Raw genomic sequence first — 11,126 nt, 5'->3', positions numbered from 1 at the left:
CTTTGTTTCTCTCTCCCTGTCCCTGTCAGACACTCTCTCTTTCTATCTCACACACACACCCTAGGGGGTCAGTGGAGGTACTGCAGGGGGTCCCCCCATTATTATGACCGCCGCTAGCGAAGCGGTCATATAATTATGACTTATGACCGCCGCTAGTGAAGCTAGCTAGTGAATTGTCAATTTTTTTTTTTTTTTTTCTGTCATCTACTTCCTGAATTTTTGGTCAACGATACCCGGGACACCGAAACACCGGTGCACATGAAATTTGGTGGGTATGTAGCCCCACTAGACTTTTACAGAAAATTTTCGTTTCGTCCCCGGGGGCCACTCCCCCCCCGTGCTGGGCCCCCTGAACCGCAAAAAAAGCAGTTTTTCCTAAATAACTACCTGAACTGTGGCACTGAGGATGAAGAATCTTTTATGGTATGTTGGTCTCAAGGGCCCACATCAACCTGGCCCATAATCACTCATTTGTGATTTGCGCCCCCCCAGTAAAAACTGAAAATGCAATATTATTCTGCTTTAATCGCCCCTTTCTTCAGTTAAGATTTTCATGGGGGGGGGGGGTCTAAAAAAATTAGGTTATGTGTACATTTAGTGACTGTACACTCATTGGCCTATAGATGGCGGTGCACACATATACATATACACATGCACACACACACAGGCACTCACATACTATCGGTGTTAGAACAGCCGATACACAATTACAAATTCAGTAGGATTAAAAGAAAGCCAAAATAAATATTCATCATCATCATCATGGCTTCCAGTATTGGCGATAAGTAGTCGTTTCTCCACTAGATGGCGCATTGTTGCAGTGAGACGTAATTTTGTTGGAAGTTAAAAGTGGGTTGGAAAAACAATGGACGCTTCCTATAAGGACTGTAGTTTACCGCAGAGAACGTCTAATAAGGATAGGACGATGTTCACATGAAATGTAATTCCCATTTCTTCTTGAAGCCGAAATAAATCTGAGGATGTTTATCGGACATGCTTGGTTTTTACTGCAGGTACGTTAATCTTATAATATCAATAAGGACCTAGGTACCCAGATAGCAAAACCACACTGGGGTGGATCTGGCCCACACCTACCATGCGACTCGGCCCAGATCCATCTCACAGACATGGTCCAGCGTCCAAACGCACAACGGGCCAAAAGTGGTCAGGATTCGTTTCATGGCTCTGCACCGGAGATGGGTCAGCGCTGGCCCACTCTCGTACCAAAACAGTAAAACCACACTGGGGTGGAGCTGGCCCACACCTAACATTCCATCCGCGTCTGGTCCGTTAAACGGACACGGTCCAGCGTCCAAACGCACATCGCCAAGAAGTGATCAGGCTCCGTTTCACGGATCTGATCTGGAAATGGAGCAGCGCTGGCCCAGTCCCGTACAGGAGCGGCTTGGATCCGGGTAATGTTACCGTTAGCGTTGGTTGAGTGATGGAGGCCAATTTGATTGCATTTGTAGAAAACTATAAATGCGGTTATACCAAGCAAATTGATAGCAGCACTGTAATTGTATCTTTCGACTGTCATTTGTTGCACGTGCTACAAAAATCATTCTGTGCAATGGAAGATTTACCAACGTTACACTGGTCTGATACAGTTTTACCTATAGCCTACATGCGTGAGACTGAGACGCCTGTTTATTTGTTTATTTTATTTGTGCGTGCAGGGTGTGAAAGTGGAATCGATGTGCTTTGATTCCAGCTTGGTAGTTGTAGTCTGTGAAATTAAAAAGCACGTGTGTGTGAAGTATCCAAACAATGACACCTTCATTTCATTATGGCTGCTTTAGCAACACACCTTAAGCTACTGTGTAGAGGGTCCCATTTAGAAGTGGCTACTTCATTCGCGCTTTCCTTGACTCATGGAGCTGCGTGAATTTTATTACAACTTTTCGCAACGATATTGCAATTTAAGTCCGCTTGATACTGTAAGCCATTGGTTTCCAAAGGAGATTTTGTTTGTTTCGCCAGCACAGCCAATTGACAATTTATGTTGCAAATAGGCCTACCTGTAGCTTCGTTTCAGACTACTGTTACTTAATTTGTGCATTAACAATAACGTTTCAGACTATTACTTAATTTGTGCATTGACAATAAAGTATCACATGAACTAAAGATGACTAAAATCTTATGTAGAAGAACATTCACAAAAAATCCATCCATCCAAAAATGACCTTTGTTTTTGATAGCTGTTGAAAACGGCATGGAACTGACAGAGATGTTTTTGTTTATAAATAAATAAATAAATAACATTATGCTGATACCTTTTGCTTTTCCCAAATACAATGTAGCCTACAGGTGTACGTGACCTTTCATCAATCTAGTTGCAATGGATGAACTGTGATGAACTGCCCTACTTGTTATTGTTTAGAGATTTTAAAGGTTTTATAACAATGCTACATCTTCTTTGGCTATTCTACAATCTAGTCACCTTTTCAGCACCAGTAGGCTACTTTCTGTGCAGCCGCACACACACACTCAGGCATGCCAAACAAGCATACACAAAAGTTTCAAGAGTGGGGGATGGAGTAAAAGATGGAGACAAATTGAAGTGTGATTTATTTTCGCGGAACGGATGTACAGGACTGAGCGGCGGTCATATTTTGTACCGCTATGCGGTACATCTAGTTATTTTATCTGAAGCATTTTTTTCCCTCTTCCAAAAATAAAAAAACATCCTATAGGCTAAATAAACATAATCAGCATAGAAAAGATGCTTTCTATTCATTCCTAAAATAACATATAGGCTACCTTAGAGTTAACATGCAATCATGTGATCACTGTGTGAACATTTGCACCAATTAGCTATATTGCGTCAAAACACATGACCTCCATATGTCCCAGAATCTGTGCCAGTCACCAGGGTCAGACCTCTCATTTGGTAGGCTCTGCGATATTGCATCATTGTATCTGCTGTCTCTCCACAAACTAAACGTGTTTGTTCTCCTTTGACTAGTGTTGCACGGTGCACCAATACTACAAAAGTATCGCAATACCCTGAAATTAGAAGCGTCACAATACCTAATTGTATTAGTAATTTTATTAGTAACTGTTAAGAATGACATTCGGTGCTTTAGGCAGGCCAATATAGGGTTCAACGTCAAAAAAAATTATACAAAAGGTTTTTTTTCATGGATTCTGGTACTGTTGGATATGCTAAATAACATACTAAAAATCTAGTAAAATCTGACCTTGAGTAAGGGGTCATTTTCAATGGCTGCCAAAAGGTTACAATGGCTATATCTCAATTACTATTCAGCCTACAGTGGTAAATTTGAGGTCAAATGATGGTGAAATTAAACAATAATATGATTTTAAATGTTAACACTGAACATTTTGAAATGCTCTACCTTGTTCAGGCCTATATTAAAATCAATGCGTTTTTGATACAATCAATCAGGAATATGTACCATGTCCATGGCATGGAGGAAGATGAGACATGTCTTAACTGGTATTGTATCTCATCTGAAGGGTATATGCTTTTAGTAAATATATAGTTTAGGGTGTTTAATTTGTTCTCCCTTGAATGTACATGCCAAAATATATCCGCTTTACACCAGATTCACCTATAAATAAAAGAGGGCAATGTATTGTGCATGGTATGGAGGAAGATGGGAAATGTTTTAAATGGTGTTATATCTCATCTAGAGGGTATATGCTTTCAGAATATATATAGTTTAGGGTGTTTAATTTGTTTTCCCTAGACAGTATAGGCCAAAATGTATCTGCTTTACACTGGAATTGCCTAGACAGAATAGAGGGCAATGTATTGTGCATGGCATGGAGGAAGATGGGAAATGTTTTAACTGGTGTTGTCATCTAGAGGTTATATGTTTTTAGAAAATATATAGTTTATAGTGTTTAATTTGTTTCCCTTAATAGTGCAGGCCAAAATGTATCAGCTGTTCACTTGATTCGCCTATACAGAATAGAGAAGTATTATGCATTGTTTGGAGGAAGATAACAATTCAGCAGATAGTATACTTGATTTCATGATCTCTGAATAAGGTCAATCACCCACACCATCTTTTTAGGATGAACATTTGTAGAATGTCTCTCCCTATGCTGTCCGTTCGGTTGCATACTGTACTTGAATTACAGTTAGTCAGTCCGTGCTCAGTGTCTCTCTTAGCCAAAGGGTCCTTGAGCTGAAAAAGGTTGAAGACCCCTGGTCTAATGTCTAGTGACCTACTAAGGCCCTATGCCAAATACAAGTTAGCATGCACGTTATTGGTCTCACTCCAAGCTGAGCTCAAGAGTTGACAGCCCTGAGCACAATATGTCACCAACCAACATCTAGGTTACAATGAAGTTAGAGGGATGAACAGTGACTCCAATCCTAGGCTGTCCCCACCCTCCTCCATAGTAAGTCACAAGTGGATTATGTATAAAGAAACAGGGGATGTGATGAAGTATTTGGGTGATGTCACTAGGGGTAGGGATGTTAAATCAGTTGTAGTTAGATACTGTACATACAATAAAGGTTATTTCTAATTAGGCTATCCTGTGGTCATGTCTGAGTCCACTAAAATCTTCCCAACGTTGCCACCTTTCTTATTTGGGCTACAATTGATTAATGTGCTGTGGATTGGTCGTGATCCATAAGATATGTAGGATAAACTACAAACGACCTGAATCGCATCCAGCGAAGTAGGGCAGGGACGCTCCACCCATATGCCCACTGATAGCTCAATGATTGGACTATTGTACACCGAGGAGGCGGATTTTATTAGAGTGCTGTGAAACGTGACCATATTACCATTGGCCTTTGCTACAGTCCGTCACACTTAAGAGTAGCGGCTTTCAGGGCTAAACCACATTTAACACACCAAGCAACTGTTCCTTATGCAAGTAGATCAGTAACTAGTGTCAAAATGAAATGATGTTGCTATCTCTGTAAGACATAATCTCAATAGTCTGAAGATTGTAAAGAAACCAGGCGCCTTATCACATTTTTTTCGTGTTCACGTTTACTTTATTCACCAGTTCAGTGCTTAGATGGAAGCGTGTGGCGTATCACTAGTTGATTTAACCCTAACTATTCGCACTTGAATCTCACATGATGCGGAGCATATCACCAACAGTGACAAGAACCATCACGTGCACCGCGGACTTCCAGGAACAACGATAACGTAAGGTAATGTTTCTGAACACAGAATGTGACGTGATGGAATGTTATTTTATACAATTTTAGGAAACGTAAGTTTACATGATGCTGTAGTTGATATAGTTATATCTTATTATTCCGTATGAGTGATTTTCTGTGTAGGTAAATTGTTCAGCTACTAAGTTGACATTTTAAACAAGGTGTCTTAGTGTAACATAATCAATTGTAGGATGTTATACATTATGTAAATATTGACTGTTCGTGTGCGTAAAGGGCCGTGGCTCAACTTGTCCAGACTAGGCTTGACAGACATTAATCAGGTGTTAAAATGTTTTTAAACGATTTGTTTGAGTATTATATAGTTTTGAATATTTAGATTCTATAGTGGTTCACTTGACAGAATAACCTACTGCGAGCTGGTCGCAGTATCCTCATTACTAGCGCACAGTTCGAGCATCGAGGGCGGGGCCAGCCGAAATAAATGTGGGGAGGGAAAAGCGAAGACAACAAACCCTCGAAATGTAGGCCACCGCGCGTGACCCAATTCCTCATACACAACACAACGAGTATAAATGTAGAGCAGTTTCCCCCCTCCCCTCCTCACAGCTCGGCGCGGTTCCAGGGTTAGTTCTTGTGGGTGTTTTTAACTCTGTCAGGCAGTCTTCAGAAGATTCAATAAAATTAAAAGCCATGACCCAATAATAGCCATTGTTTATAACCTACCCTACCATTGAATGATAACTTTATTTTATATGTTGGCGTGACATGTTGAAGAAAAGTTCAGTCCTTCTAATGTCCACCACCAGTTATTTGAACAAAATATGTCAATAAAAGATATAAAGTGACCTATTTTTTCAACAAGGGATGTTCAGTCCAACTGATGTTTGCATTTAAGTTTGAGCTAGCTACTCACAATGTTGACACAAATCCTAATCAAATATTGAAATACATTTAGAACTTTTTTTTAACCCTTGGCCAAAAGAGTAAAGAGGCTTAACATTAAAACAACTAAACTTGTTATCACAAATATTCTTTCCATTCATTTATTGCATTTTCAACATGCTAGATCAACACAGATCTGGCTTTTGGGGTGAGGGATTTTCAGATGTTCTTTCATTTTATTTGTCACGTGTTTCTAAATCATTGGTTGTTTGAGTGTGTGACAGATATTTTGTTTTTGGGGCCTCTGATGAATGCGATCAGTTGGGCTCTGACCTACTTTCCTCACTCACTTCATACCTGCAACCCTATTTATATCCCTGACACAGGGTTGCGGGAGCAGCTCCCAGCATCTCAAACTCAGCTCAGTTTCCCACTTATTATCAACAAGCCATTATGGCCCCGCTGAGAGGCCAAACCCACCCTAGGCTATCGCCTCGTTTCGCTCTCTCACGGAGGGAAATCCTCACAGGAATACGTTCAGTGGCCATTCTGGTCCGTCATATTATGCACTTGCGCCTCCATAGAGGAGGAGGTCTGTTGGAAAACACTAGAGCAATTCTTCTTTCTTTCGACAGAGATTGCACATCTTGAGTCTTGTCTTGTCTTGAGTGCACAGCAAGTTATCTGTACAAAAGAGATGGATTTGTTTGTAAAATAATTCCCTTTATTAGACAGGCAATATATTTCACTTTAAGGCACTGGTTTATCTATTTGTGGTATAACCACTTTACAAATGGGTTAAAAAGCTTTAACAACTCTCAATATATTTTTTTGTAGGAACTGACTGTCTCAGTGTTTGGTCATGGACGATAAGAGTCACTGCTCTCTGCCAGGGAGTAGAGGGTCAAAGTTCACACCAACAACCATCCAATCAGAGCGGGAGCGACGGAGGATCCGTGCCCGGGAGCAGAGCAACGCCGTGAGTTCCACGCCCGACCGGATCACGAAGCGCAACGAGGGGTCCGGCATTCCCTGCAAGGTTCCCCGGTTCCAGTATGTGGACTTCCCCTCACTGCACCAGTGCATCCAGCAGCTGAGTGTGCCACCGCTGGAGAGCTGGCTGGCCGGCTGCCGCATGGGCCTGGACAGGGACAGGGGTAGACCCTCTCCTGGACTCACGCCAGCTAGCCCCAAGGAGAGGGCGCCCAAGTTCAAGTACGTGGACTACCCCTCGCTCTACCACTGCATCCAGCAGCTGTCTGTGCCTCCTCTGGAGAGCTGGAGCTCAGGCCTGCCTCAGCCCAGGGGCGATAATGGCAGTGGGGCCAAGACAGTGGAGAGGACCCCCTCTCAGAGCGGCTCAACGAGGGAGGACCAGGCCACACAGACAGCACCAAGTGACACCTCAGACACAGGTCATGTGCAACAGGGGGAGTGCGCAGCATTTCCTTTACCAAGGAGAGATCTGGCAGAGGAGCGTCCAAGCCCAGCACCACTCACCTCACATAAACGACAGCATACAGCTCCACCCCCACGCATACCTTCATCAACTGCATCAAAAACAAGGGTTCTGAAAGGCCCTTCGGATCAGGGCCCGGCATTGTCCATGACGCCAGGCTATCATCGTAGGCCAACAGCAAGCCCAGACCCAGACAGAGCGTCACCCCGGCCTGGTTTGAAGGGCACTCGGCCATCTGTGATCAATTTGCACCCTGGAAAGGAGACGCCAACGAGGCATCATCCTCAGGACCACCTGGCAGGCTATCCAGACTCCGCGCAGGTGGCCAGCAATGTCCACTCACAGTCTGTCTGCACTATTTGCCAAAAGATGTTCGCTGGTCCAGAGGAGCTTAGAAAGCATCAAGAAAAACACTGAGGCAAAGTGAGTCCAGATGTTACTTTAAAAGAGCATCCCAATTTGATTTTACATCATTAATGTTGACTATACTATACTATACTCACTATAGTTTGCTCAAGATTGGCCACGAGACAAAAGATAACACGAATACAGTATTTGCACTGACAAAAATAATCTGATTATTGTGTGTGTCTTGTCTGAACAGGCCCTCCATAGATGCTGGGAGATGCCGTCATAGCTACTGGTCAGCTGTGTGTGAGCCATGGGCAGCAGAGCAACTACACGTCAGCACAGGACTCTGTTTCACTGGGCTAGAGTGAGATGGCACTTCAACCATGCTGAGCACACCGCTTTCACATGATGTCTACTTAGACTGATGATACGAACAAAAACGCAAAAAATACGAAAGTCCAGGAAGAATATCCTTGGTCATACGACAAGTTATTCTGTTTGTTAACTTTTTGGCACTAGAGAAGAGTACAAGATCTTGACAATGGACATGTGTAATGTTGTGCTTTTTCATTAACTTGAGAAATAATATGCCTGAGAGAGAGAGAGTGCACATTCTTTTTTTGCAGTGGGCACAGGAGAAATCTTAGCTTTAATTTTTTTCTTTAAAAGGGATGGCAGTGTTTTGCTTGTTTACATGCTATTGTGGGGTGGGTGAGGTGTCATGGCGTCTCTAGCGCAAGTGAATGATGTGCAGCTAGTTGCACTGGGGATGCCTGTGAGCTTACCCACAGTGAGCTTGGGTGCCTCCAAACCCTGTGGCTATTGCAAATGCTGCAGAAGCAAAAAAAAAAGTCTTCTTTATAATTTGTTCTATGATCTTTTTCTTCTTTCTTTGTATTGTAATGTTTTATAAATACTTTTAATTGACTGCTGTTGCTTCTAGGCTAGAATTTATTAAACAACTTTTTTTAATTATGTTTTCAAATGTCTAAAACTTTTAACTTGTGGTTGCATTAAAGATTTTGTACAATTGCTTAAATCTGAGTTTTCTGTTAAAACTTGTTAGTTGTTCTTGTAGGAAAGACACACACACACACACACACACACACACACACACACACACACACCTTGTGGTCCACTCACACCAAAATTGGATTAGTAGCTTCAAAACTGGAGCACCATGACGCCACCTGACCTTATCTGTCTGAAGCCTGTAGATGGCAGCATAAGCTACTGAACAAAAACAATGCAGAACTACTGTATCTGTATCTTTCATCACCTCTTCTTTTCTGACCTACCACTGAAGATAACACCATAAACAGATATACGCATATCTACCCAATCATTTTAATAACGAGTTAATTTTCAAATTAAAAAGTGATGAAGTAGAAAGATAAAGTTCAGATTTTTTTTCATTCAGTACATCATGTGTTGCCCTCTCACCTTTGACCCATGTATTTATTTATAATCTCTGGGATTAGCCAGTAGTAGCCCATTACCACTCATAAATTTTTTTGGCTATTCATTTGATTTATTTATGCTCTGTTTTAACAGTCCCATTTGACATCTCAAGAGAGCCCTGAAACATTCATATACAGAATGAGTGCTTCAGATCAGTGCGCTCACACACTTGGGGACTTTCCAAAAGAACAAGGACATTCCTTTAACATATCGGGTTTCACTAAGAGCGTTGTAACAGTATCTATTCGAATTTGGGCACAAACAAGTTCTCCTGAGGTCAAATAGTCTGACTCAAACTACAGGTATAGCGCCCTCATGTGTTTGCTGTTGATGCCCTCAAACACCTATTCTGGGAGTAGTCCACAGTTTCACTTATAAATGTTATCATTCGCTTGGCCCCGGCGATTAAAAAAAAAAAAACTTTTCATTTTAATGTCAGTGACTGTCCACAGTGTTGTCAGTTGGACATTCTATATCATCTACTAAAAAATGTTTTGAAAGCACATCAGTAAAATGATCGAGGAATTAAGTGGAATTAAGTGGGACAAGCAGAGAAGAGGCCAGTGCCTTTCATTTCAGTACCTTGGTGACATAGTGTGTACCTGCATACAACCAGGCTAACACTGTTTTATATAGTGTATCTTTCAGAGGTCAAGAAAATGGACTCGTCCATGAGTATTACTATCCCCATGTGGCAATCTGAGAGAAATGTATTAAGAGATTGAAGCTACAAGCACATTTCAAAATTAATCAGATTTATTTTTAAGATGATGAAAGTATACATATTCATATCAAACTTTTGAAATGTTTAATTGTGCTATTAGAAAGTGTACATCTGTTTTAATTGCAGAAATGTTGGTCCAGTTCCACCAATCCACCTTCTTCCTTATGCATTGTCATCTCAAAAATCGCAGCAAACTCCGCATCCTCCATTTTGACAGCAGAATCTGCATTTCATTGCACGCTTTGCCCTCAGACGAGGCTGTTACACACAGACAGATTTTTTTTCATGAATGATGAATTCATATTGAATAATATCATAGAACTATAGAGTGCCCGTCACAATTACTGGCGGCATACCTGGTAAAGTTGACTAAAATCAGGTATTGAAGAGTTTTCAAATATAAACAATAATTTAAATAACAATTTATATATATATATATATATTATTAATAAATATTTAATTCAATACAAATAAATCTCATGACTAAAAGTTTGAGGGAAAATGCAGGGAATGGATGACTTACCAGCTCACTCTCCTCAGCTTTGTAAACCATCACTTCAACTCTATGCAGACCTACATCACCAGCCTCCTCTGGCATGCCACTCTGCATTGAGATAATTGTAAGAGCACAAACAGTAAGACACAGCAACAGCAGTTACAGTAGGCCCAATACTGTCACTTCTCTTTTTGACATGTGTAGGAGTTTGTCTACTAGCCTGACTGGGCTCACCTCAGTCTCCTGTGCAGAAGTGCTGTGGAGGATGCAGATGCTGAAGATCACAGCAATCGCCAAGGGCAGAAACTTCATTTTCAGGCTGGTTTTCAGGAGGATGGCAGCACAAGTCTATTTGGATGATTTCTCTTCTTAGCCGTTCCACTTATGTGACTTCTGAGATACAAGTGGGGTGCACTTATACTAACTTATGAAAGTGTAAATATTGCTTCGTACCTGGTGAAGCGAGCCATGGCTGTTCCCATTTTCCCATTTTCTGGAATTTCCACATTGCTAATGTGGCCAACTACTGTGATGATGCAACTCCCCTATACCAGCAAAGAGACCCCTACAATTAGGTGTCCACTCCTACTATCAAAAGGAGTCTTGGAGCCAAATTATAACATTACTTGACAAT

At 41.5% G+C, this 11,126-nt stretch overlaps 1 protein-coding gene across 2 annotated transcripts; it reads left to right on the top strand.

The window, feature by feature from the left end:
- The first annotated feature begins 4,804 nt into the window (after nt 1-4,804).
- On the top strand, nt 4,805-8,850 carry si:ch211-284e13.6. Of its 2 annotated transcripts, none has more exons than XM_048235753.1 (3): nt 4,805-5,144; nt 6,839-7,883; nt 8,065-8,850. In XM_048235753.1, the coding sequence occupies exon 2, from the start codon at nt 6,864-6,866 to the stop codon at nt 7,875-7,877; it is 1,014 nt and encodes a 337-aa protein (XP_048091710.1). In that variant the 5' UTR covers nt 4,805-5,144; nt 6,839-6,863; the 3' UTR covers nt 7,878-7,883; nt 8,065-8,850. The 2 variants fall into 2 exon arrangements, with proteins under 2 accessions (XP_048091710.1, XP_048091702.1); XM_048235745.1 differs by having other exon boundaries at nt 4,805-5,149.
- Nucleotides 8,851-11,126: the final 2,276 nt, after the last annotated feature.

The sequence above is a fragment of the Alosa alosa genome, chromosome 2 (assembly GCF_017589495.1).
Source record: "Alosa alosa isolate M-15738 ecotype Scorff River chromosome 2, AALO_Geno_1.1, whole genome shotgun sequence".
NCBI lineage: Eukaryota > Metazoa > Chordata > Actinopteri > Clupeiformes > Clupeidae > Alosa > Alosa alosa.
This window is presented reverse-complemented; position numbering and strand designations above follow the sequence as displayed.